The sequence below is a fragment of the Lutra lutra genome, chromosome 17 (assembly GCF_902655055.1).
Source record: "Lutra lutra chromosome 17, mLutLut1.2, whole genome shotgun sequence".
In the NCBI taxonomy this organism is placed as follows: Eukaryota; Metazoa; Chordata; class Mammalia; order Carnivora; family Mustelidae; genus Lutra; species Lutra lutra.
The window spans coordinates 41,011,102-41,038,726 of record NC_062294.1 but is presented as its reverse complement, the minus strand read 5'-3'; the positions used below and the strand labels follow the sequence as shown (position 1 = coordinate 41,038,726).

The following is a 27,625-nucleotide window of genomic DNA, read 5'->3' as shown; positions in this document are numbered from 1 at the left end:
GTGTTTCTTTTATTAGTTAAGGTCATAAAACTTTTAATCAGCTTAAGCCCTTGTGGGTGTTTTAAAACCATTATCACAGACACACACGGAGATCCCATATTTTCATCCGGAGGTACTGTAATCTGTGTGCTGAGGAGGAGGGGAAGTGAGCCGGGCTAGAAGGGTGGACCTCAGGACTGGGCACCATGGCTGCACCCCTCCTATTTGCCCTCCGAGCTCCCTTTGTGAAACTGTCATTTCCCTCCTCCTGGTCCTCTTTCCCACTTTTAGGATAAAAAATGAAAAAAAAAAAAAACCTTGTCATTTTCAGCCAAAGTCTCTGGGTTTTATGGTTTTATTCCAAATTACCCCCCCCCCCTTTTTTTGAGATTTTATTTATTCATGAGAGACAGAGAGAGGGGGAGAAGGAGGCTCCCCACTGAGCAGGGAGCCTGCCCAATGGGGGACTCGATCCCAGAAACCCGGGATCATGACCTGAGCCGAAGGCAGGCACCCAACCATCTGAGCCACCTAGGTGCCCCGAAATTACCTTTTGACAGGTAAATATGTTTTCCCCAGCTATGTTCTTTTTGCAAAACAGGCGGCCGGTGGTGGCACTGCTCAGCCTGGGACCCAGGGGTTTCCACCTTCTTTACTCACTGAGCAACAGAAGCAGGAGTCACCCAACCTCTGTTATGTACACCGTGGTTCCACTAGTTTATGCTATGACCTCCTGCCTTCAAGAAGGTCTATTTTCATAATAGATGTGTATTTACTAACTTAAGGGTGTAAGTAAAAGACCACTGTGTTTGACTCATTGGCACGTATGACTTCGTGGCCAAATGTCCTCTATAAGAAGCTGGCTTTGATAGGGCAACATATGGTTATATGGTTTTTCTTCCTCAATGATTCTTGTTTCTAAAATGCCGCTGAAATTTCCAAGTGGAAGTTGTTGCCTTCTAACCCAGTTCCAGGGCTAATCCGGTCCCATGGCATGCAGCAGTGAGGTTTACCCTCTCAGGGGTCAGTGTGAGGGTCAGGGAGCTGTGGGGCTTCCTCCAAAGCCAGCTCTCCTACTGGCCAGCAGGCAAATTCCAAGGGATAGAAAGGATTAACGGCTACAAAGAGGATTCTGCAGCCCTCCCCCCAAGGAGGATCTAAAACTCTGGTCTAGTTCTGGAACAAACAAAAGCCCCTGCAAAGGAGAAAGTGCCTGTTTGAATAGCATATGTCCTTCCCAAAGCTTGTGTGCCCTCCAGGCTGACGGGGAAGAGCCCCTTGCAATAGGCAAGTGGGGGCAGTTTCAATGTCTGGTTTCCTAAGTAGGGTCAGCACTTGTTGGGGAAGGTCACCGAACCCCAAACCCAAACGTCTTCTAGCTGCTTTTGGTAACTGATTGACGAACTCTGCCAAGAAGCTCAATGGCGTTCCATAGAGAAAGCACTTTGCACAGACTTCGCTTTGCACGCTATCCTAAACTTAGGCCCCAAAGGATTAAGGTAATATAACCTGCTTACATCTTCCTAGTTTTGTCCAGGAAACCAAATCACCACCCACACAGCAAAACAACTCCCCCGGCCCGACTTCATTTCACCTCACCCCCCTTTCAAACTAACCCACGCAGAGAGTGGGAATCTCTGGTAGCGGTGGGGGCACCAAACTCAGACTCCGTGTAAACACGCCCCAGCAGCACACGTGGTCACCCATTAACTCGGAGGAATCTGGGGTCACCGTGGGACGGTTTTCTATTAATAGGGGATAAAGCTGGGCATACATTAGCGGTAATGCCCTGGATACCCGCGCAAAATTAACTCCTCCCCGGCCAGCAAGAGGAACCATGTTCTGCTTAAGCAGATGTGTGCTTGAAACATGCATGTGCACACGCACACACACACACGGGGTTTTAGAACCCCTTCCCTTAAACGTGCCAAATCCCACTCCCATCCCCAGTCCAGGCAATTGCCGTCATTCCCGAGGGATGTCTCCCGGGAGGGAGCGGTAGTGGCAGGAGAAAGTCGTGTGTCGGTCAGCTCAGTTTCGCCACGCAGACTGCCAGGGCCACAGCCACCAGCAGCACGGCGCTGAAAACGGTGGCGGCCAGGGCCTTGTTCGGGTCGCAGGGCCCCGTGCGCTCCTGGACGGACATGGCGCCCACCGAGGAGACGCGTACGCTGGCGCTGGACAGGAGCTCGGCGCCCGCCGTTTGCCGGGCCTGCACCGTCCAGCGGGGCACGTTGACCTTCATCTCCATTTCTTGGATCATCTCGCTCACCTGAAGGATCTCGTGCTCCAGCTCGCGCAGGTCGTCAACGTCGAAGTTGCCCTCCGCCTCGTGCCGCAAGCTGCGGACGCTCAGGGCGCGCGCTGCTACGCCCGCCGAGCCGCCCGCCACGCCTGTGCGCACCAGCGGCCGCCGTGGCGCGTGCAGGGGGAACGCAGTGCCCAGGGCCAGTGCGCGCCGCATGTCGGCTTCCAGCAGGTCCAGGCAGCCGGAGAAGGCCACCCAGAGGCGCTCGAACTCGGCGCGCTCCTCGGCGCCCAGGCCCCGGTCGCGCAGCGCCGCCGTCAGCTGGGCGCGGGTGGCCACCGCCAGCTCCTGCGCCTTCCGGCGCGTCTTCTGTAGTTCCTCACGCAGGTTCTGCGAGTCCGCCGAGCCGCCCACGGTCAGCACCAGGTGGTGGTAGCATGCGGTCGCCTTGTTGAGAGCGTCCAGCAGTGCCTTGCACTCCTCCCTCGCCATGGCTGTGCGCTCTGGCGCAGCCCGGCCGCCCGCGCCCTTCTCCGTTCCACGCCCTCAGCGCAGCGGGACGCTGCCAGCCCCGACGGCGGCTCCCGGCCGAGCGGCCTGAGCGCTCCTCATGGCCCGAGACTGGCTCGGCGCTGCCGATGTTGTCGACGAAGCCTCTGGAGACCCGCGACGTGAGCCTCTGCGGACCCGACGCAGAGAGACAGCCCAGTTAGCTATCTCCCATCCCCTCATCCATCCTCCCCCGATTTGCTCGGAGTCACACGCCTAGTCTCTGCACCGCCCTCGCCTCCACGGAGGCTCTCTGCGAAGCCCGGGTTGCGGTCCCCATCCTTCTCCGGTGCCGTCGCCAGGGCTAGCCGGCCGCCGAGCCGCGCGCTCCGCCTTAGCCGCTGCCCAGGGCTGCGGGGTCGGGTTTCTTAGGATCCGCCTACCCCCTCCCGTCCTCCGAGGGCGCTTCCATCCCTTAGACAGTGGATGGGCGGGGCCCCGCGCGGGGAGGTCACGTGTAGGTTCCCCCATCTCCCCCTTCTCCTCTCCCCGTTACAGTTCGGGAATACTAGGGCTCGGCAGTTCCAACACTCCGGTATCGTAAAGACTGGGAAACGGAGGCTAAGGTTAAAAAAAGTGGGGGGCCTAGGGCACGCGATGTCCATGTGAGTGAGGGAATTCGAACTCAGGGACCCTAACTCCCAGACCCTGCCAGCGACGGAGTGGTGTGCCTCGTAGGACTGGGCACCTCCGTCCTCCAAAGCCAGCAGTAAAGGGCAGTTCGCAGGGCGGGACGGCTCCCGGATCTCTCCATCGGGATCCAACCCACTTTCCCGGACCAAGCTTGGACCCCACCTCTAGTGTCAGATCACCTTCGGCCCCGCCCCCTCCCGTTCCGGGCACGCGCAGTCGGCGACTCAAGGCTGAGTAGGAAGCACCGTGCGCCGCCTGAACCCCACCCCGGCTGGGCGGACTCAATGATTGCTCTGCGCACACGTCACTCTGGATAAGGACGGCCGCTCATTGGGCTGACCAGGTGCGGCTCCGCCCAACGGCGGAGTAAAGAGGTGGGCGGTGGAGCAGAACCGCTGTGCTGGGGTGGTGGGTACCGAGGTCCGAGTCCGGGGCACGGGAGGCGTCGCCGCTGCTCCGAAGAGGACAGGGACTGAAATTATGTAGCCTTTTAAGTAAGTGTCCTTCCTCCTGTCTCATCTCGCGCCTCCCTTCTCTCGGGACGGCTGCGCCTCGGGGCCTAGAGGCCGGGCGGGGCCCGGGAGCTGGAAGGGGGAGGGGCTCTTTCCTCTCCGCGGCCAGCGCCCCGCGGCGCCCCCAGGCTGGGCTGGCTGCCCCTGGGCGGCACCCTTAGACCCTAGCTCCTCGCTGGCTGGATCACCCCGCCCGCGCTTTGCGGGTCCCGTCGTCCGCCGGGCTCTCTCTGCCCCTGGAGTGCGGGGTGGCAAAGAATGTGCCCTCTGACCCCCGCGATTACAGGACCGGCCAGAGGATGCGGGGTCCTGGGAGCTCGGACTTGGGGGCAGTGGGCGGGGCAGTCGTTCAAGAGCTGAGTGGCCTAGGTGGTTTGCGGACTGCCAGGCGGGGCCGCTGGAGGGGGAGGATGTGGGTGGGGGTCCGGAGCTTCAGTCCATGTGGTCCCTGGGGGTGGTGAAGGCGCAGGGGAGGGAGGAGGGAATCCCTGCTTGCCAGCCTCTTGAAGGGCCGGTCTCCTGCTGGGTAAAAATTACTCCAGGAAAACTTAAGCACCAACAGATATTCCGGACTCTGGGTCTATTCAGTTCTTTTCGTTGCACATAGACTGCTCAAGGTGGGCGAGCTAGGCATGGACCTTGGAGATGTTAGGGACTTGGGCACTAGCAGCCGGTGCTGGGCCACTGAGCAAATGACGCGTCTTCATTGAGGATTTAGGACATTCAGGGAAGGAGGGGCTGGTGAGATTCAGAGGGTCTACTAGTTTGCATGCGAGCTGGGGGTTTCCAGGTTTATGGGGTTCATGGGCAGAGGCTCATATTTTGATTAGCTCACTTTCCCACCAGTCCCAGAGAAGAGCAGGGGTTCTTAGTGGGATATTAGCGTTTGAGTTCACCTTCCCGGGCATGGTATTGAGGCGTTTCAGAAGATCCAGAGCGCTGGGCCCCAGGGCTGCATCTCACTTTGTGCTCTGTCCTTTAATCTATAGATTTGGGGCTATTTGTGGCCGGGATTTGGATGTTCCAGGCCTTGGCCATTCTCCGTGGCGGAGGGTCTTCGCCACCCACTGACCAGATGGGGGCCTTAACAGGGAAAGTGTAGTTTTCAAGACAAAATGGTTAGAAGGAGGGAGAACTCATTGCTTTGGGGAGCTTTAAGGACAGCGGAGGGATATGAAGCTACAGAGATGGGTGGAAGGCGGAGTGAGAGTCCCTTAATGCCAGGAAGAGAAACTGAGAGTTCATCTAGAAGGGAGTGGAGGGGAAGTCCTGGAAGAATATAGTAGCCCACCCTTTAGTCCATGGGGAATGTGTTCCAAGACCCCCAGTGGAGTACCAAACCCTATACTTCGTTTTTTTACCCCCTATACCTGCGTACCTGTGATGTTTAATATTTGAAGTAGGCGGAGTAACAAAAATAACAAAATAGAACCATTATTAACAATATAGTGTGATAAAAGTTAAATAAATGTGGACTCTTTCTCTCTCAAAATATCTTATTGTGCTGTACTCACCTTTCTTGTGATGATGTGAGACGATTCAGTGCCTCGGTGATGAGATGGAGTGAGGTGACCGATATAGGTATTGTCATATAATGTTAGCTGCTATTGACTTCGTGACTCTGTGTCAGAAGGAGGACCATCTGTTCCAGACCCCAGTTGACCATAGAGAAATGAAACTGTAAAGCAAAACTGAGCATAAGGGGGACTGCTGCCCCACAGTAGACCTTTGTGTTGGAAAGATCGCTTTGTCGTCTTTCCTGTGGACCAGTCCCAGTAAGATCAGGAGGGCAGAGGCCTCTGAAGGAGAAGCGCAGGACGGGAGTAGGGACAGATACTTGTGTCTAGCCTCCGTGGCAGGAGAGCAGCTGGTTCTGATGTTGAGCAGATCCCGTGGGTGAGCTCTCTTCACTCTGGCTTGTCACCGGGAATCACCCTGCTAGGCAGCTTCACTGGGAGAGCCAACAGTGCTGTCTGCATAGGGCCTGGGGTCAAGGTCTTGGTTGTGTCTCCTTGTGGCTCTTGGACTGTGTTGGCCTCACGAGGGCAACTACTGGGTCTTTGTTATTCACACATCTGTGCACTATTAGTGTTTCTGTGGGGCCCTCCTTTTGTTTATGAATTGCCAGGATTAGGTTGGTGTCCCGTCCGTAACTTGATTCTTTCCTAGAGGAGCAGAGGAATGTGACCACGTGAAGATAGATCTAAAAGGATTCAGACCCAAATCCAGGGGTGGTTGTGCTCCTCCAAACTCTTCCTGCTCCCTTAGTGGTCACACCCCTCTTCCAGCTCTGAGGCCTTCCCTCTCTGTGTGACTCTCCACATTCCAGCTGTCACTGTGTTTAGCCAGCTCTGAGTATCATTTGTTTCTGGCTTTTTGCCCGTGCCAGCATGGCTACCTAGGGCCGGCCCTTCACTCTCCCCTGGATTTCCAGCTTCTCTGAGAGAGGACGTCTCCCTGGGAGCTTGAGCTTCCTGACACCCCACTATCATGTTGTTCAGTGGACGAACAGTTAAACAGCATGCCTACAGTGAGCCACGTGGCCAGGCACAGACTGGACGATTTGAAGAAAAGCTTTTGAGAAAAATATGGATAGGATCCATAGACAGTACAGGCCAGAAGGACATAAGTGACTATAATATTATATATTACATCATCCAGCTGCTTCTGTTTGCTATGAAACATAGATAATGCCTTTTTCTTTTGCATCACAAATTAAACTCTTTGGAGAATAATGCTCAGCTTTCGGATGCAGTGTGCATCTTTTTGGATGCAGCAGTAAGTCTCGTGTGGGTCTTTGGTGAGCGCCCTCACCAAAGGGTGAAAGCAGCCACAGCAGTGAGATTACAGCTGGGAGTTTATCTCTAGAAGGCACAGACATTCCTGTGCTGGATTCTGCTGAGCCAGGCTGCACGCTGTCACCAGATGGGGACACCTGACCACCCAGCCTCATCTGGGCTGGTGGGACGGTTGTAGACCACAAAACCACAAGTGTACACACCACCCTCTTGAAATGTCCGGTACTAGTTTGAGACCTTGCCTGGCGCTCCTGTTTGTAGGAGTTAAGCTTAGATAACTCATGTTCGGGGTATTTGGTACTCAGATTAATTTTGCTGGATTTGCTGTAAATCATCCTATCATTTGAGCTTAGGCAGGGGTGGAATTTTTTTTCAAGGAGTTTTATGAGAGGATTCACTCTCTTTCCCATTTAATAAGGAACAGTCAGTTTACCTTGCATGTTATTTTAAAATATAAAACGAATTTTTGCAAGTAAAACTTGTGAGGGCATTAATCTGTGTTAAGTATTTACCCCCATATAAGAATTTCATTCTGACATTGAGCACCCAATTGTATTGGATTCTTATATGTTTTAACCACTGGAACAAAAAGGTTGAGAAGAGCATTGGACAGCGCTCTTTGAATCCTTACTCCTGGATGGAGGGTTAAGTCATTGGCAACCAGGAGGAATGAAGTCCTAGAGAAAACAGATGACTTGGGGCTGAAACCCAGCGGGCTCTGTCCCATTCACAAGCAATGCTTGCTTCAAGTCTTGTGTGTTTCATGCATTTGAACTTAATGTTTTGATGTGGCATTCAGGGGCCTTCCCTCACCCTGCTGTCCCTCTCTGACCAAACTATTTGCATTCCTCTTACTCCCCTGGATTCATCTTCTCATCAATTAAAAAAAAATTTTTTATTCTTGGGTTTTCTGTTCCTGCCTTCTCTGCTCTCCATCTTACCTTCCTTCCCTGCTGCTCCCTTCCCCAGTCCTGACCTGTGCCAGCACTGCTCTGGGTTGGTTTTACTCGATGAATGCACATTCCTTGCCTCCCAGCTAGGTTGTTGCTTCCTGCATCAGAGCCTGTCCTTGTCACCTCCGTCTTGGGTATAGAGTTGTTGGAGCTCTGCCAGCATCTTGTCTGAGGAGCAGAAGGAGGGTCTCTTCCCAGCTTCATTCTGACTGACTGGCCTCCTATCGCTCCTGTGATCTCTGTCCAAGGTGTCTTTAGTTTTGCAGTCTGTCATATAGAACCGATTGTGTTAGAAACCAGAAACAATTTTGTTTTCTTGGGACTATGTCCCCAGCAAAATCACATTATCCACTTGTTCTGGTTAGGGCCTCATAGAAGGATTATTTGGGCTCTAGTAATAATTGAATTCAACAAGTCAAATACCTGAATTGTTGCAGAGCTGTCTCTGGGGTCCAGGGAGAGACTATATGTAGCCTTTTTCATGCTAGGCTCTTCCCCTAAGAGGATTTTAGGGAACTCAGGGGCCTCCTTCAGGCAGTCCCCAGGAGGGCCTGTGGCACAGACAGTTCTGCCTGGACCAGACCCAGGGAATTCAATGTAGGGCCCATGAGGCTATCTATCATGGTGACTTTTCCTTTGGGGGAAATGAAATATGGAATCTGGGCATCTGTGGCTTATGAAGTAACCCTTAATCCAGGCATAGTTATTTTACACAGCGGGTGCAGTGGTTAGATAGGCAGATGTTAGAATAAATTCTGACATCTGTGTAACAACCTCACGTGGGCCAGCAGAACCTCAGTTTCTTCATCTGCAAAACACGAGGCTCATGATATCTATAGTTATTGTGAGCACTGGTTGTAGTTGGTTGCCTGCAGTTATCATGAACATTAAGGTGGGATGAGGGTGAATAGAAGTTATCACGGTACCTGAACCAAAGATGCTCTCGAATAGTGGCTGTTTTTATCATTAGCTGTAACAGAATTCATAATGTACTTACTTATATGTGTTGTCCTGGCATTTTCCCAAGAGGGCATGTTGGACTATTGTTACGTGATAAGAAAGTAATTCAGTTTTTTATTCGTATTTCATTTATCTGATTGTGTCAAGGATAAGTTTACTTGATGCCCTTTAGTAGTTGCTAATTTTCTCTTTGAAAAATTTTCATTTATTTATTTGAGAGAGAGAGAGAGCATGAGTGTGTGCACGGGAGCGAGCACGCAGGAGTGGGGGGAAGGAGCAGGGGAAGAGGAAGAAATAAACTCAAACAGACTCTGCAGATCTCACGACGCTGAGACCATGACCTGAGCCTGAGATCAGGACCTGAGCTGAAGCCAAGAGGCAGATGCTTAACTGACTGTAGCACCGAGGTGCCCTGTCGAATTTTCTCTTTTATAAGAAGAGGTCTCAGGCTCAAGCTCAGAATGTTTGGCAGTCAATAGTATCTAGCAGAGTTTTTTTTTTTTTTAAACCAGGAGTCCCTGGTCCTGAGCAGATGGACTTCTGAGCAGGCAAGGGCACCAGAAGGATATGATGGAGTTGGGGGGGTGGGGAGAAGGAGAAAGAGAGGAGGGAGAAGGGGGGAGGACAGGAAGAGAGGAGGAAAAGGAAGGACAGAGAAGGAAGAACCATCACAGAAACATGTTTCTAAGCCTCAGCTTGCGCATCTGTAATATCTAGCAGAGTTTTACATAATGCCAGTTGTTTCTGTAATTTTTTTAAAGATTTTATTTATTTGACAGACAGAGATCACAAGTAGGCAGAGAGGCAGGCAGAGAGAGGAGGAAGCAGGCCCCCCCCGAGCAGAGAGCCTAATTTGGGGCTCGATCCCAGGACTCTGGGATCGTGACCTAAGCCAAAGGCAGAGGCTTTAACCCACTGAGCCACCTAGGCACCCCTGTTTCTGTAATTTTTTTAAAAATATTTTGTTTTTATTTATTTGAGAGAGTGAGAGAAAGAGAGAGCACAAGTGGGGGATGAGGCGGGAGAAGCAGACTCCCCTCTGAGTAGGGAGCCTGACACAGGGCTTGCTCACACAGCCCAAGATCATGACCTGAGCCCAAATCAAGAGTCTGACGCTCAACCATCTGAGCCATCCAGGCACCCTGGAGTATACTGTTTTCATATTTAAAGTTGTAATAAAGGTTCTTCTAAAAATAAATTTTAAAAGAGAGTAGGTGTTTAAAGGACTATGTCAAACACTTAACAGTAGAGCCATTGTGTGCAGTTATTGGAGGTTATAGCATAGGTGCTGTGCCCGGGAGAGAGAGATATTGGTAAACTGGGGCTGATAGACAGTCTATGAACTACTTACCAAGCTGTGTGCCCTGGCACAGGGCCATTGTACCCACTGGGAAGATGGGTGCCTTTTTCTAATTCTCATCAAGACCCCATGTGGGCCAGCAGTACATGGTGGTCTTTTGGTATGCAGTATGGCAAAAATACTGAAGGCAGCATGTAAATGGGAGTCCTGCATGACAGGTGTTTGTATTCCCCATTTCACCCCTTGAGATGGAAGCTCAGATGCTTCTTCTGTGCCCATTTTTCATATTCGTCTCTGTTAGCTCTGATAGCTTGGTGAAACTACACTCATGGTTGGTAAAGGGAGGAGACCAGGGCAGTGAAAGCCCCATTCACAACAGGAGAGAATCTATACAGAATACACAAATAATGTTTAATAAAAGTTATGTATAATCTATTTGATTTAACCAGAGGACATTGAAGAAGACATATGTGGAAAGTCATACCATGTCCATGGATGATGAGATTCATTATTATAAAGATGTTGGCTCTCCAGTCTGTAAATTTAGTGCATTTTTAAAAAAGACTTTATTTATTTATTTGACACAGAGAGAGAGACAGTGAGAAAGGGAACACAAGCAGGGGCAGAGGGAAAAGGAGAAGCAGACTCCCTGCTGAGCCGGGAGCCCGAGGTGGGACTTGATTCCAGGATCCTGGGATCATGACCCGAGCTGAAGGTTGACGCTTAATGACTGAGCCTCCTAGGTGCCCCAGTTTAGTACATTTCTAATAAAAATCCCGAAAGGATTTTTCATGGAATTGAGAAACTGATTTTAATTTATGTGATATTGCAAAAAATAGGAATAACCAGACAATTTTGGAGAACAAGGAGGGATGCCTTTCTCTGAGATACCAAAGCTTATTATGAAGCTGTAGTCATGTAAACTAATGTGGTCTAGCTCTGCTCTGTCCAGTATAATAGCCACTAGCCATATGTGGCTTGTAAGCCCTTGAGTGTGGCTAGTATGAATTAGAAAGTGATTGTAAAGTACACACCAAATCTTGAAGATTTAGTAGGAGTAGAAAAGAATGTAAAATATGGGGGCACTTGGGTGGCTTAGTGTGTTAAACCTCTGCCTTCAGCTGAGGTCATGATCTCAGGGTCCTGGGATCGAGCTCCACATCGGGCTCTCTGCTCAGGGGAGCCTGCTTCCCCCCCTCTCTCTCTGCCTGCCTCTCGGCCTACTTGTGATCTCTCTCTCTGTCAAATAAATAAATAAAATCTTAAAACACAAAAAACAAAAAACAAAGAATGTAAAATATGCCATTAATAATTTTAAAATATAGATAACATGTTAACAATATGATATTTTGGATAAATTAAGATAAATATACTGTTAAAATTAATTTCGTCTGTTTGCTTTTTCATGTGGCTACTAGAAAATTTTAAATTACATATGTGATTATGCATGTACACCATGAAATTACATTTCTCATATATTCGTTGGAGGGCACAAGACTAGACTATTGAAATAGAGGAGAGTTCAGAAACAGGCCACACATATATGGAAACTTGGGAGTATAGCAAAGATAGCATTATTGGCCAGTGCAAAAGGGATAGACTATTCAGAAAATGGGACAATGGGAAAATTAGCTTATGCCATGGACTGAATTTTTGTGCCTCCCCATTCATATGTTGAATTCCTAATCCTTAATGTGATGGTATTTACCAGATCAGAGAGGGCACAGGGGAATTCTAGTCTATTTTTTTTTAAGATTTTATTTATTTATTTTAGAGAGAGCATGAGCAGGGGAGGAGCTGGGGGAAAGGGAGGCAATCTCCAACAGACTCCGCACTGACCACAGAGCCCTGTGTGAGGCTCGATCCCATGACCCTGAGATCATGACCTGAGATGAAACCAGCTGTTAGACACTTAACCAACTGAGCCACCCACGGCCCTCCAGTTTGTTCCAATATACTTTATTCCTGAAAAGAAAATCTGAGGCAAACATGGCAAAATGCTGAGATTGGGTAGTTCTGGGTGGTGGGTTTGCATTATTCCTCTGTATTTCTGTGTATGCTTGACATATTTCATTAAAGTATATGCATATCTTTAAAATATAATTTTGGTCATGTAGAATGTTCTAAAAATAGCCATTTTTATTTTTTGCAATGATTTTGAGTTTGACAAGATTTTTTTTTTTTTTTTTAGATTTTACTTTTTGGAGAGAGAGTATGCGCTTCAGTGTGGGGAAGGGCAGATGGAGAGGGAGAAGCGGGCTCCCCACTGAGCAAGGAGCCCCATGCGGGGATCATGACGCTCCTGAACAAGCTTTCTGAACATGATTTTTGCAGTTGACCAGTAAAAAAGTCATCTTGGAATTGGTGGGTTATCTTTGATATTTCCCGTAGAGCAGAATAGTACATGTTAGAGATGCTTTTTAGAAACTGTCAGATGAGGACTTTTTTGTGTTATATAAATCTGAAAGTGGTCATTTACTGCTTTTTCTCCCCTTGTCCCAGGAGACTCTCTTTGCCCCATCTGAAGTCCATATGGCTCTGTATGATGAAGATCTCCTGAAAAATCCTTTCTATTTGGCTCTTCAAAAGTGGCGTCCTGACTTATGCAACAAGGTGGCCCAATCCCATGGCATTGTAAGTGCATCGATCCTGAGGGTCGTCCTTCTCCAACAGGTGTGGACCAGGCAGTGTTGATAAGGCCAGAAATGCCGTAGACTTTGTTTAAGCTTAGAGGGAGTCAGTTACAAACCCGCTGAGTGTAACAAGTGGCAGACCATGCTCAGTACGAGAACGAGCAGAGAGGGACCACCATGAGCGGCCTCCTCCAGGAAGCCTCTTGGCTCTGCACCAGCCTCGGGTATAATCCTCTCTCTGTTGACACCATTGACAGCCCCCGTGGACACTGATCTTCGGGTATTCGTCTGTTTCTCTCTTTCTGTGTTGACCTTGAGAGCTTCTTGGGGGCAGAAAGTGTATCAGGGCATCATGGGTCCTTGTCTGTGGGGCGTGTGCTCACTCGCATAGAATCCGGGAACATGTGAACACATTCGTGTGTAGCTTTGAAAGGCATCTCCTAAAGGGGAGGAACTGGTGATCTAATCGAGGCATCCAGATGGCAGGCTGAGGGGCGCACGCAAGGAACCACAGTATGTCTGTGGGGCCATCTGCTGCCTGCAGGGTGGCGGGCTCTTCGCTCCTGGCCTTGGTGGCTGTCTGGTGCACACAGCCCCGTGCCACACAGAGCACTTGCTGCCTTTGTGTGGCTGCTTTTCTGTTTTGGGGGGTTTTTCTTGCCTTTGTGTTTCTTTTTTATGTGTTGTCCTCTTCTCGTACTGTGTTTCTGCTTCATGGCCAAGGATTTGAACTAGAGGAGAAGTCAGTGTAGCTCAGGTTCACTTTTATCAGGTGCCTTGTCTGGACACCGGGAGCTGACTTTCACTTTGCCCACTCTGTCCCACTCCCACCACAAGCCTACTTTTTCCAGGTTCCTTCCAGTTTTTAGGATTGGTTTTGTGATTCATATGTTTTTCCCAGAATTACTTTACTTTGGTTTTTAGAGGTCATAAAGTTCAGTGTGTGTGTGTATACATGTATACATATATATATGTGTGTGTGTGTGTGTGTGTGTGTCTGTGTGTGTGTATAAAAAAACAGTTGGAGTATAACTGTTTCCAACAAGAAAATAAAAATCATATAAAGTTCACCAGAGACATTATCATCCGTTCATTTCACAGTAGTTATGAAGTGCTCCTCTGGGGAAGGTACCATGTTTGATGGGGAGGGTTCAGCAAAAAATGGGAATAAACATCACCATCTTTACCTTTATAGAGCTGAAATGCTATTGGGAGAAATGGTCACGCTCTGAGCAAATACCTACTAATTACAGTTGTGGTACGTGTCCCAGAGAAGAAATACAGGATACAAAGCAGTCATGTTAATGGGTGGGGGGGAGGCGCTAAACAAATTTGGGAAATACTCCCTCCCCATCTTTTTCTATAGCATTTTCAAAAATGCTGTCTGGAGAAGAGCAGACTACGTGTAACTTTCTCTTGCTCTTTAAGGATGCCGCGCTGTGGGGGCGCTTAGGTGAGTCAGTCAGTGAAGCGTCCAACTCTTGATTTTAGCTTAGGTCATGATCTAAGGGTCATAAGATTGAGCCCCAAGTGAGGCTCCATCCTGGGGGTGGAGCCTGCCCAGGATTCTTTCTCGCCCTCTTTACCTCCCCCCGCCCCAGCTCATGCGCACTCGCTCTCTCTTTCTCTGTCTAAAAAATAATAAAAAGGAAAATGCCACACTGTGAATACTGTGAGGGACCTGTCTGTCTTGCTCACCACTGTGTTTCCAGGAAGATGCTTTCCCAGCTGCAAATAGTGGAATCCCACTCAAGCTCACCTCAATGAAAGGGCAATTTTGAATAAGAACTTTGGCCTCTTGGTTACCTTACTTTTGGCCACACCGAGGACCAGGAGAGTCTTCTTAAACTGTGCCATCCGAGTTCCCAGTGGTGTCCTAGGTCCTTTCTCTGGCCCCTCCTGGGATCTGCAGGGTCCATGGGAAGCTGCTGGGGGCCCACACTTGGCAACACTGACGTCCTGGCTGTCAGTAGGTGGGAGAATCCGTGAGGCCGACGTCTCAATGGAAGTCTCCGTGGGCAGGAGCTGGCTACTGCTGCCCGACTCAGCCCAGTCAGACGTTGATGGCTAGCTCCTGCCCCTCCTGGCTGTGTGATGGGGGCTCCCATTCCTCCTGGTCTAATCCATAGTAGTGCCCCGTCCACGTCTGTTGAATGAAAAAGAATATTCCAGTCACCTCTGGAAGAGTACACATCATTTCTGCCACCGCCAAGAGTCCCTATCTCCTCAGCAAGGTGAATGCTTAATTTCTTTCCTTGGGGCCTGGCCATTGGGCCGAGTTTAGCTGCCTTTGAATCAGCCCTGGGAACCAGAGTCATTTAGTGGGCTCTAAAACACTGAGAAATCATCAGTTTTAAACGTGTGTCCCTCCCCTCCAGGGTCAGCTGCCCCTCCCACGTCTTCCTAAAGCCCAGCTCGCTGGCCCCCTTTCCTCACAGACAGTGTGAGTGGCAGCCGAGGGTGCAGCTTGATTGCTCCCCCCGCCTGCCCCATCACTCCTCCAGGTTGATTTCCTTCCAGAACTTTCCTTTGGTTGGGATACCTGTGCATTCAGGCGGGCGCCTCCTGCCATCACCTGCTCTCTGACTAGACGGGATAAGCTCCTTCTCCCCGTGTTCCCCAGATTCCAGCCACAGAGGCCTATAACACCCCCACACCGCTTCTACTGTCACTCTTATTCTATTTAATTAGCACCCAGCTAATTATATACTGTGGTTTCTTTTTTTTTTTTTTTTAAAGATTTTATTTATTTATTTGACAGACAGAGATCACAAGCAGGCAGAGAAGCAGGTAGAGAGAGAGGAGGAAGCAGGCTCCCCGCTGAGCAGAGAGCCCGATGCGGGGCTCGATCCCATGACCCTGAGATCATGACCTGAGCTGAAGGCAGCAGCTTAACCCACTGAGCCACCCAGGTGCCCCTATACTGTGGTTTCTTCAGTGTGGGCTGGACAAGCCTGCTGCCTCCCTGGGGCTCTTGTCCATGAGGTGGCAGGGGGAGGGTCCTCCAGGATTCCCAGGTAGATTAGGGGTGGGTCCATTTGCTTATCGGAGAAACAAAAATTACAAAGGGAGTTTAAGTTTTTTCCTCTTAATTAATTTGGGTTTTTTGGAAAGATTTATTTATTTTATTTGAGAGAGAGAGAGCGTGCATGGTGGGGACGGGCAGAGGGAGAGAGACTCTCAGTCAGACTCCCCACTGAGCATGGAGCCCAACATGGGGCTTAATCCCATGACCCTGAGATCATGACCCCAGCTGAAATCAAGAGTCTGAGGCTCAACGGACTGCCCCACCCAGACGTCCCTGTTGTGATCTTATAATTATGGGGTATGTAGGCTTTTGAGGGCAGCCTGGGAACCTGTCAGCATGTCTTCCAAGTTCCAAAGAACTTTCGAGTACAATACCTAGATGGGCCAGCTAAGGGCACTGAGGTCCATGTTCTAGTTCTTAGGATTCGTTTGGCATAGATCCAGCCAACAAACAATTTGTTGAGCATCTGCTAGGAGCCAGGCACTCTGCCGGGTTTCCAGGATTGCACAGATGAGTGGAGAACGCTGTGTGACTTCAGGGAATTCCAGAAGCTGGCCGTTGGTCTCTCAGAACGGCGGGTGTCAGGACAGAAATCACCCGAATGCTGCGGAGTTAGGAGGGGACCCTGGAGTAGTGTCACAAATGCTGATTATTGCTTCTGTTCTACTGTCTTTCCTTTACTGTTATTGAAGAATTCTTTATAAGGGACTAGGATGAAAAGTTTTATTGTTAAGCTTTAAAATAAGCAGATCCCCCACTTATGGTCTACTCGGAGGCTCCAAACTTTGTGTCATCCACATAGGCCATAGTGCCCCTGACATCTCCAGGAAGGCTGAAGCACCGTCTTGGGAGAGCCCCAAAGGCACTTGCACTTGACCCCACCTCCTATGGGCAGCTTCCTAGCTGCTCCAGTCCCCAGCTCCACTCCAGTCCCAGGGGCTGGCATCCTCACCCTCCCTCTCAGCCAGAGGGCCCAGCCGCTGGCCTCTGCTTGCAAAGAACTGCACTGGGCAGTATTGTCTTTCTGAAAATTGGCAGTGGGGGGGGGACCTTGATATTGGAGGATCCCTATTCACTCAACAAACATTGATTGGGCACCTACTGAATGTCAAGCAGTGAGATTGGTAACAGGGATACAGTGTAGCAGGAACCAGTCTTACTTTTAAGTTAGGGAAGCAGACAGGGAGGCAGAGAGGGAGGCAGACAGCTAAACAGCTGGGGTGAGGTTCTCCAAAGCACCTCAGAAGTCCCTGGTCTCTCACTGGAGTCTGTTACGACTCTTTCATCCACAGAGCAGGCGTGGGACCTTCTCTGGGCCTTCCTGAGTTTGGGTGTTAAACACCCCGGAGTTCTGGTTCATGGACTTCCTGTGCCCTTGGTTAGCCCCCTGGTCCCCAGGCTCTTCTTCCTGTACTCCCTGGGCCATGAGGAGGTTGCTTCCCAATTCAGGCTTATATTAAGGCCCACCTTTTCTTTCTTTATTTTATTTTTATCTTTTCCCCCTTTTTAAGTTTCACTTTTAGTAAAATTTAAATTATTTCATTAAATAAAAATTTTTTAAAATTTTATTTACTTATTTGACAGACAAGTAGGCAGAGAGGCAGGCAGAGACAGAGAGAGGAGGAAGCAGGCTCCCCGCTGAGCAGAGAGCCCGATGTGGGGCTTGATCCCAGGACCCTGGGACCACGACCTGAGCCAAAGGCAGAGGCTTTAACCAACTGAGCCACCCAGGCACCCCTTAAATTATTTTAATATGATTTTTAAATTTAAAAAAAAATTTTTTTTTTAAAAGATTTTATTTATTTATTTGACAGACAGAGATCACAAGTAGGCAGAGAGGCAGGCAGAGAGAGGAAGGGAAGCAGGCTTCCTGCTGAGCAGAGAGCCCGATGCGGGACTCGATCCCAGGACCCTGAGATCATGACCTGAGCCGAAGGCAGCGGCTTAACCCACTGAGCCACCCAGGCGCCCAAATTTTTAAAATTTTAATTCTTTTATTTGACAGAGAGAGAGCACAAGTAGGTAAAGCTGCAGGCAGAGGGAGTGGGGAAGCAGGCTCTCCACTGAGCAGGAAGCCCAATGTGGGGCTCGATCCCAGGACCCTGGGACCACAGCCCAAGCCGAAGGCAGCCACTCAACCAACTGAGCCACCCAGGCGCCCCAGAACGATTTTTTTTTAAAAGAAGTAATCTCTGTACCAGACTTGGGGGCCAAACTATGACCCTGAGATAGAGAGTCACGTGCTGGGACGCCTGGGTGGCTCAGTTGGTTAAGCAGCTGCCTTCGGCTCAGGTCATGATCCCAGCGTCCTGGGATCGAGTCCCACATCGGGCTCCTTGTTCTGTGGAGAGCCTGCTTCTCCCTCTGCCTCTGCCTGCCACTCTGTCTGCCTGTGCTCTCTCTCTCTCTCTCTCTCTCTCTGACAAATAAATAAATAAAATCTTTAAAAAAAATAAAAAAAAAAGAGTTGCGTGCTCTAGTGACTGAGCTCAATTGCAAACATACGATCCAAGTAGAAAGGGTAACATAATGAGCCCCATGCACCTGTCACCCAGTTTCAGCTGTGATCCATTCGCTGGCCCATCCCAGGTCGTTTCTGCCCTCTCCTGCTCTCCACCCTCAGACACTGGATTATTTTGAAGCAAATCCCAGAAAATTATGTCGGGTTGTCATACAGTTTCGTCTGTAGATACTTAGGAATGTGTCTTTAAATGATAGGGACTCTTAAAAAAAGTAACCACAAGGGGCACCTGGGTGGCTCAGTGGGTTAAAGCCTCTGCGTTCGGCTCAGGTCATGATCCCAGGGTCCTGGGATCGGCCCGCATAGGGCTCTCTGCTCAGTAGGGAGCCTGCTTCCTCCCCTCTCTCTGCCTGCCTCTCTGCCTCGTTGTGATCTCTGTCAAATTAAAAAAAAAAAAAAAAAAAAAAAGTAACCACAATGCCACAAAGAGTGTTGACAAAATGAGAGCTAAAACTTTCCCCAATCATTCTTCAGTATTGTCCGCCATCTAGTCCCTGTTCAGATTCCCCAAATCATCTCACAATTGTCCGTTTCACGGGGGGTTTGTTCAGAGCAGGACCCAGAGGAGATCCACACGTCACACTGGACGGATGACGTCCGTCTTTCCTCCTAGCCGCTGAGCTAAAGTGAAGTGCACAGGGGTGCGCAGCCCTGGGTGTGAGGCCCCAGGTGTGAGGCGTGGTCAGCGTTGACATACTGGTGGCCTTGGGAAACCGTCTCCACAGTCTTCCACTGCTTTTTCGTTTCATCTTCCGCTTTCCTCATTTTCTTTCTTTGTGTCTTTGCAGTTCGTTCTTCCGGGTCCGTCTTCCTGGAGAGTTTCCCTGGGTTCTGGCTCTTGCCGATTGCAGTCCTGGGGCTGGTGCTGATGGTGGTCCCCTGTTCACGATGCTTCCTGAAACTGATAGTTAGATCGAGATGTTGATTCTTTGAGGAGGGGCCAGGCCATTTTGTCAGCATTCTTCCAGCCTCAAGTTCCTCCTTCCGCTCTGAGACACTGGCCTGTTCGTCTGTGTGGGGAGAGGCCAAGCTGCCCTTCCTGCACAGCCTGAGGAAGCCCCAGGTGACAGCGGCTTTAAAGGCTGCTGGAATTCCCCGGGTCCTTGCAGAGGGAGCGCCAGCGGGCTCGGGGCTGAGCCTCCAGCACTGGCTCCAGGAGGTGGCATGAGTTTGTGTCAGGGCCGTGAGACCCCGACAGGTTCCTTAGCTCCCTTGAGCCTCAGTTTCCTTATCTGTAGAATGGGGCTAGTGCAGAAGCTGTTTGCCTCTCAGATGGAGCCCGCCCCGAGGATGGAGTCTAGCACCCCCAGATATCTTGGCAGAGGTGGGGATCTGTCCTAGGAAACCCTGTTTCTGTGGCTCCTATTACAAACTATAATTGCAACTAGGCTTAGAAAAAATAGCCGAGAAAAAAGACAGGGAAGGAAACTGTCTTCAAGCGGCAGTGTTTCTCCTCATTCAGGTGGCAGGATTATGTGTGACTTTTTTTTTTTAATAAGGATTTTATTTATTTATTTGACAGAGACACAGTAAGAGAGGGAACACAGCAGGGGGAGTGGGAGAGGGAGAAGCAGTCTTCCCGCTGAGCAGGGAGCCCAATGCGGGGCTCGATCCCAGGACTCTGGGATCATGACCTGAGCTGAAGGCAGATGCTTAACAACTGAGCTACCCAGGCGCCTACACGTGACTTTTTAGTTTGACTTTTCTCTTCTTTCCAAACTGCCCTGTCTTCCTCTGGAGTTGTCCCCAAGTCTGTTGAGAATAGACTGGGGCACCTGGCTGTGGGGGCGGGGGGTACCCAGCGGGTGTGGGAACAAGCCTAGAGGGGGGCAATGCCTGGCCTCTGCCCAGGTTGGGGAATCGCGGCTTTGCCACCAGGACGTCTGTCACCCCAGTGGCTGGGTTCCATCTGCCAGTAGCATTCCAGGCAGGGGGTGTCCAGCTGGAGCTGTGAGTGGCCCCTCCCGCACTCTTCACTCTGCCTACTGTTTGCAGGTCCTGGTGCCCTGCAAGGGAAGCTTGTCGAGCAGCATTCAGTCCACTTGTCAGTTTGAGTCCTACATTTTGATCCCCGTGGAAGAACACTTCCAGACCTTAAATGGAAAGGTATTCACTTCTTTGTGGGTCAGCCAGGGTCCCTCACTCAGTGTTTGGGAGTCGGTGGGGAGGGCAGGGGGTCCCACGTTTCTCCCTGTCCCTGCTGTGGTAAATGATGGCTCTGACGTTGCCGGGGGGTTGGAGGGCCCCCTGCCTTTGAGGAAAGAGGAGGTAGTAGCTGAGCAGGGCCTGGCTGGGCCTCTGCCTGGGAGGATGGGTGGGGAGGGGTGGGGAGGGGTGGGGAGGGGTGGGGAGGGTTGGGGCGGGGTTCCTCAGTTCAAGGGCCTCCTGCTGGTAAGTAAGGGAGTCTCTGGAATATCTCATGGAGGTCCTGTCGCTAAACCTGTTTTTATCCCGTGCTCTTGAGAGCTCATCAGTTTCTTGGCCACAAACAGGACATCCGGGGTGAATTTTAACTTTTTAAAAAACACTCTTAAAAAAATATGTTATTGAAACTTAAATTAGGCAAAACAACAAAAAAAAAACACAGGTGTGTTATTAAAACTTAAATAAGCCAAAGGATGAATACCCAACTTTTGTAGCAACATGGACGGGACTGGAAGAGATGATGCTGAGTGAAATAAGTCAAGCAGAGAAAGTCAGTTATCATATGGTTTTGCTTCTTTATGGAGCATAAGGAATAACATGGAGGACATGGGGAGCTGGAGAGGAGAAGGGAGTTGGGGGAAATTGGAGGGGGAGACAAACCATGAGACTGTGGACTCAGAGAAACAATCTGAGGGTTTTGGAGGGGAGGGGGGTGGGAGGTTGGATAAGCCTGGTGGTGGGTATTAAGGAGGGCACGTATTGCATGGAGCACTGGGTGTGGTGCATAAACAGTGAATTCTGGAACACTGAAAAGAACTTTAAAAATAAATAAAAATTTTAAAAAAACATAAATAAGCTGAAAAAATAAATAAAAAACATTCTTTTTAAATCCTCTCAAACCTAGAGAAAGCCCTAAGAACTCTCCTCTGCTTTTCCCCTGGTTGCTCAGCTGTAAGCACTTTGGCCACATTTGTTTTTATCCGTCCCTTCCCCCTCTCCCCGCCACAGTATTACTGCTTTTTCTGAACCTTTTTTTTTTTTTTTTTTTGCACAAAGTAAACTTTATTTGAAGCAAATAAAGACATCACTGGGAACCTTTTTCGGAAAAAGTGAGAGTGAGTTGCAGACACTATATCCCTTTATTCTAAAACATGCATTTCTTGCATAACTACTCAGAGTGAGCTCACTCAGGAAAGTGAACTGTTCAACATGCTGTCCTCATACAAATCATGCTAATTACACAAATAATATCCTTTTGTAGATTTTTTTTTCGTCTTTTTAGATCCTGCAGTGCCTACAGTTGCTGGTGTTTTTAGTTTCCTGTGACTTGGCACAGTCCTTGGGCTGTCTTTGTCTTCCATGACATGGACGGCTTTGCTTTGTACACTCTCCCTCAGCCTGGGGTTCTCGGATTTTCTCTCGCGGCCTGGAGGGCGTTTTATCACTCCGCGTGTGTCGTGACTGGAGACATATGATGTCAGTCTGTCTCATTGCGGATGTTACCTTTGGGTAACATTGGGGTCCACATTTTCTTATTTTTTAAGGGGAGGTAGAGAGATTCTGGGAGGGGGATGTTCTGTTCCTCTCCGGAACTGGCATGGGGCCGGCCAGGTGTATTTAGTGAATGCCTCAGACCTGACAGTCAGGAATTGTGTGGGCCTGTGCGGGGAGAGGAATGACAGGACAGGACACCGGGTTACCTAGACACCAGCCTGGCGGTGGGGGGTTGGGGGGGAGTCAGCAGCCCTGTTCGCCCTGCCAGTCACTGTTAGTTTGTTCTCTTCGGGGAAGCCAAATCTACAAGGAGAACAGAGGAGTCAGGCTTATCACATCTCATCTGCCTGGGCACCCCAGCTGTGGCCAGAGTGCTGAATGTGGCCGGGACAGCAGCATCCCTTCCTCCATCTGCGTCTCCTTGCAGCGCCAGGCCATTCCAGGAGGACCTTCTTCCTCCTTCCCCAGAGGGTACAGGTTTTCTTTTCTCTCTCTTTTTTTTTTTAAAATATTTTATTTATTATTTGACAGAGAGAGAGAGATCACAAGTAGGCAGAGAGGCAGACTGAGAGAGAGAGGAGGAAGCAGGCTCCCTGCTGAGCAGAGAGCCCGATGCGGGGCTCTATCCCAGGACCCTGAGATCATGACCTGAGCCGAAGGCAGAGGCTTAACCCACTGAGACACCCAGGCGCCCGGGTACAGGTTTTCTTAAGGCCCCAAGGACCAGCTTAATGCATCTCTGTCCCAATATTTAAAAAGGATCAGCTGAAGCTACAGTATGAACAAAGAGGAAAGAAAACATTTTAGTATCAAAAAGTGAAATGGAAGAGTGTTCATGCCCCCCTGCCCCAGTAAAGCCCCACTGAAGCAAAGGAGGGCAGGTCAGAAGCAGTGCCCTCTCGGGGGCCAGCCAGGGGGACTCGTCGGTCACTGCTGGCTGCTGCTGCAGTGACTGTTCTCTTGTTCCAGGATGTCTTTATACAAGGAAACAGGATTAAATTAGGAGCTGGTTTCGCCTGTCTTCTCTCAGTGCCCATTCTCTTTGAAGAAACTTTCTACAATGAAAAAGAAGAAAGTTTCAGCATACTGTGTATAGCCCATCCTTTGGAAAAGAGAGAGAGTTCAGGTATTCTGGGAGAAAACCCTTTCCCCCTGATTTGGAGAACTGTGTTCAACTTCCTCCTGACATAGCTGTTATAAACGTCCCATAAAATATTCAAGAGCCCACTAGAAGCCTGCCTGACTTTAGAGTAATTCCCCAGAGCTTAATCAAAAAGTCATCTTGAGCTAAGACAATGGGACTGGGGGCTGCTGTGTATGGTTGCACAGGTTGGGCATTACACAATCCCGGGAGGTGATATTCATACAGACCTCTGTGTGAATGTTGCCCACTGGAGTTTGTGCAGGGTGGCAGCCCTGGCTTTGACACTGGGCCTCAATGTTAGAGCCAGCTCTTAACATCATTATTGCCCACCCAGCCCCACTGTTGTGTCTCTTTGAGAGCTCATTATTTTTAATAAATAATAATTCTTCAGTTGTTCCAGGAAATTGAGATAACAATGTGCTGAATGTACTCTGAGTCCTGTATTGCCAGGAATCGGGCTTCCTCACCAGAGCCTCTTAGGTCATCCCCTATGGTCTCAAATTGTTTTGTCCACGGAAGGGGCTTCAGGAGGGCCAGGCTCTCTGGACCCTGAGCTGTCCTGTAATGAGGCTGTTTTGGGCAGTATCTTGAAATAATTCCTGTCCTCTGCTGGAAGATGGGGCTCCAGACCCTGGGGGAGCAGGGCAAAGGATGTGGTACTTCCCCCATTAGGAAACTGGGAAGGCTTCGGCCAGCTTGACCCACTGCCTCTTTTTCAGAAGAGCCTTCAACATCTTCAGATCCGTTTACCCTTGAAAACCATCGAAGATGTGAGAGAGTTTTTGGGAAGACATGCAGAGAGATTTGACAGGAGCATTGCTTCTTTCCAGCGAACGTTCAGAGAATGTGAAAGAAAGAGCCTCCGTCAACACATAGTCAGTAGCTGTTTCTTGCTTTGCCAGGGTGCCCTGGCTCAGTCTGGTTCAAGAACACAGGGGCTCCCTCCCAGTGTACCCTGAAACTTTGCTGCCTCCCCTGTTGGAAGCCTTGTTTAGATGTTTCCTTCTAACAGTAAAACTAGTAGGAGCCCCTGGAGAAAACTTGAACATGACAGAGTATAAAAATGAATATTGTTATCACCTGTATGAATCCCAAGGGAAATTCTCTCTTACCCTTCATGCATCTACACTTAAAAAAGTTGAAAAAAAAAAATCACATAACTTATTTGATAAGCCTGTATCAGGACTTAAGCTTGTCCCCGGGAAGTACATCTGGCAATGTGTTCTCACTCCAGGACATGTGGCACGTCTTGGGTTTTGTGTTGGGGGTCCTGAGTGACCTGTCTCTCTGCTCTGGGTTACACAGGACTCAGTGAATGCTCTCTACACCAAATGCCTCCAGCAGCTTCTGAGGGACTCTCACCTGGTAAGCTTCAGGACTTCCAAAAGAGAGAACAGCAGTTTGCTCACATGCCAGTCCAAGGTCTTTAACGTTACCGTTACCTTCTCGTCCTGCAGAAAATGCTTGCCAAGCAGGAGGCCCAGATGAACCTGCTAAAGCAGGCAGTGGAGGTAAGAAGCCAGGCCAGGGCAGGGAGAGGAGGCAGAGGAGCAGGTGTGGGGAGGGGCAGGGCTCCTGTCCCCTCTGCACCCTCGGAATGGCTGTTTGTGGTCTGTTTGTTGATTCCACAGATGTACGTCCAGCACGATATTTATGATCTGATCTTTAAATATGTGGGGACCATGGAGGCAAGCGAGGTATGTCCCAAATCCCCATCATCCCCATTAGAAGCCTTTATTCTTAGCTGTGTAAGAAATCTGAAGCTTTGTTAACAAATCTGCCATTAGGATGCTGCCTTTAACAAAATCACAAGAAGCCTTCAGGATCTTCAGCAGAAGGACATCGGTGTGAAACCTGAGTGTAGGTAAGAGCGTGTGCCACTGGAGCTCGGCCCCCTCGGGCGCTGGAGCCTCTGCTTCTGGAAACAGGGCTCTCAGCCGTAGGGACGGCACCCTGGTTCACTCGGTTCCTTCCGAGGAGCAGTGCAGTTCCTTGTGACCAAGATAAAGGACTGGGGTTGGCGAGGTCCCCCTCCTGCCCTTGTTGGCCAAGCTGGAGCTCGAGGGGTGGGGCTTCCGCGCAGCTGGTCTCTTGATGGGCACACCGCTCACCCAGGTGGGTCCCACATACAGACACGCACCTCACCTGCTAGATGGGCGCCTGCTTTTGAATTAGTTTATGTTTCTTTGGTATTATGAAGTGTTTACGTTGAGACTGTTTTGTTTTTTTTTTTTAAAGATTTTATTTATTTATTTGTCATAGAGAGAGAAGCGAGAGCGAGCACAGGCAGACAGAGTGGCAGGCAGAGGCAGAGGGCAAGCAGGCTCCCTGCCAAGCAAGGAGCCCGAGGTGGGGACTCGATCCCGGACGCTGGATCATGACCTGAGCCGAAGGCAGCTGCTTAACCACTGAGCCACCCAGGCGCCCCACGTTGAGACTGTTTTTAACCCCTTTGAGCTATCTCACTCTGGGGCTAAGGATTTTTTTTTTTTAAGATTTTACTTATTATTTGACAGAGATCACAAGTAGGCAGAGAGGCAGGCAGCAGGTGCGGGGAGCCGGGGGAGCAGGCTACCCGCTGAGCTGAGAGCCTGATTGCAGGGCTTGATCCCAGGACCCTGGAGATCATAACCTGAGCTGAAGCGCAGAGGCTTAACCCACTGAGCCACCCAGGCACCTGCTAAGGATTTTTTTTTTTTTAAATTTTTATTTTTTCCTAATGTTCTACTGTCCTGCCTCTTTGATGGGACATTCAGAGGTGTTGAGTCTTGCCTCTGATTGGAGCCCAAGTTTTTCTTTTAGTTTGTCGTTACCTACAGCTTGTTGTAAGCAGAGTAAATCTGAGGTGTGCTGTTAGATCAGGGAAGAAGGGCCCGCCCAGTGCGGTCTTAAGTTGTCACTTTCCAAATTATTTTGCAGCTTCAACATACCTCGTGCAAAGAGAGAACTGGCCCAGCTGAACAAATGCACCTCCCCACAGCAGAAGCTGATTTGTTTGCGAAAGGTGGTGCAGCTCATAACCCAGTCTCCCAGCCAGAGAGGTTTGTGCTCAGGAGAGGGGCCTGATGGTGGCACAGATACTTACGTCCAGGTGCAAAAGTCTGTTAAGGAGCAGTGTCGTCTTGAAGGGTCACACAGATGGGCTGCTGTGTCGCAGAGCACCCCTGCATCAGCACCCCAGAGTCTGTTCTGATGCGTGGGTGCCTAGCAACAGGGGTCTGGGGGTAGGATAGGCAAGATAAGGGCAAGAGAATAATGGCGCAGAAGTAGCGACCTCAAACCAGCCAGGCTTCCCCATACCTGCCCGGGCACCATGCAGCTGCTCTGTAGATCAGAATCCAAGCAGCACAGTTTCTTTGAGAACCTGCCTTTTCAGTAGCTTCCTGTTTCCAGAATGACACTGTCCATAGTGCAAGTCTGAGCTTGCCAAGGTACAACAATATGTATGATTGGCTTTAAACTTCCTGTCATGAGTTCTCTTGAACCTGTCATGACACTGGGACGTGGGTGTATGGCCCCATCAGGACGTTCACTGCTGGCTTCACTTAGTCCAGGGCCACAGTGCTCACCGGCCCCTTCTACAGCTGTGTTCCAGCGACAAAATTCTTTGGCCAAAATTACAAATGTTTAATCTTAAAAATGTTCCAAGTTGGTGATGGAGACACGAGGGTTCAAGTGTATGTTAGACCCTTCTTCCTAATTTTGTGTCTGCTTAAAATTTTCCCTTATAAACAGTAAAGCAAAAGAAGCTAAGAAAAAAGTAAGGGGGAGTCATATCTGTGAGTGCAGATAGGGGGTGATCATCAAAGCGTATTAAGTGAAATGAAAGGGAGTGTGTGTGGTACACTTCTAATGGCATTCCAGAAAGGGGGGGCAGCTCTGTCTGTATGCATGGTGGTGAGCTCCTGGGCTGTCTCTGGGAGGTTAGGAGGGCCGCAACAGCAGTAACCTCTGGGTGATGATTGGGCAGCAGGGATGGGAGAAACCAAATCCCAGTTTGCTCTTTTGTGCTACTCAGATGTTTTTAGACATGTGAATGGATTCCTTAAAATTTAAAAGTGAAAAAAATTAAAAGAAGCTAAACATGAGCATTAGACTCGGCAGTATATAAAATGGAAATGATCTCGGGAGGAAAGGGGTGGGCGCACCTTCACCTTGTGTCTGCCCTCATAGACTCGAACCTCCTGGGAGGTGGCAAGGGGGGTCTGCTTGGAATTTCCTTCTTTTACACATGTTCTGAGAATGCTGGGCTTTTGCTTTCCCCTCAAATGGGACATCAGTTCAGGACACTGTCAAGGAGATTGTGCAGTGGAACTTCTCCCTGATACGTATTCTTACTGGATTGTGGCTTTGTGGGTTGGATGATGGTGGGGAGTTGATGTACTTGTTGGTCTCATGATGGCTTTGAACATGTGTTCCCCCTCCCACCGCAGTTAACTTGGAGACCATGTGTGCTGATGATCTGCTCTCGGTCCTGTTGTATTTGCTTGTGAAAACAGAGATCCCCAACTGGTAATATTTTCTGTTAAAATACTTTTGCAAAATGGCAGCATTGTACCGGGGTGGTTTTAGCATAACTACAGGAAATCGCATGCTCCTTATGAGTCCATGGCTGTGTCTGTGCTGCAGACGGTGGCCGTCATCCCATTTACAGATGGGGAAACTGAGGCCCGGAGAGCTTATGTTGTTTGTTCTAGAACACGCAGCTAGTCAGTGACTGAGCGGGAC

General features: G+C 49.7%; 2 protein-coding genes across 2 annotated transcripts in view; one reads left to right on the top strand and one right to left on the bottom strand.

The window, feature by feature from the left end:
- Positions 1–460: 460 nt before the first annotated feature.
- RGS9BP (regulator of G protein signaling 9 binding protein) lies at positions 461–3,131 on the bottom strand. Its single transcript, XM_047711552.1, has one exon. The coding sequence runs from the start codon at positions 2,717–2,719 to the stop codon at positions 2,006–2,008; it is 714 nt and encodes a 237-aa protein (XP_047567508.1). The 5' UTR covers positions 2,720–3,131; the 3' UTR covers positions 461–2,005.
- A 640-nt stretch (positions 3,132–3,771) lies between these two features.
- ANKRD27 (ankyrin repeat domain 27) overlaps positions 3,772–27,625 on the top strand; it is a 53,214-nt gene continuing 29,360 nt past the window's right edge. Inside the window, 12 exon segments of the mRNA XM_047710871.1 lie at positions 3,772–3,907; positions 12,435–12,566; positions 20,110–20,220; positions 22,723–22,879; positions 23,617–23,648; positions 23,650–23,772; positions 24,203–24,262; positions 24,355–24,408; positions 24,529–24,594; positions 24,685–24,761; positions 25,817–25,938; positions 27,331–27,409. Coding sequence (XP_047566827.1) covers positions 12,465–12,566; positions 20,110–20,220; positions 22,723–22,879; positions 23,617–23,648; positions 23,650–23,772; positions 24,203–24,262; positions 24,355–24,408; positions 24,529–24,594; positions 24,685–24,761; positions 25,817–25,938; positions 27,331–27,409 — 983 coding nt within the window. The 5' untranslated portion in view covers positions 3,772–3,907; positions 12,435–12,464.

Coding starts and splice junctions, on each gene's coding strand:
- RGS9BP (XM_047711552.1), bottom strand. CDS start 2,719: ATGGCGAGGGAGGAGTGCAAGGCACTGCTGGACGCTCTCAACAAGGCG.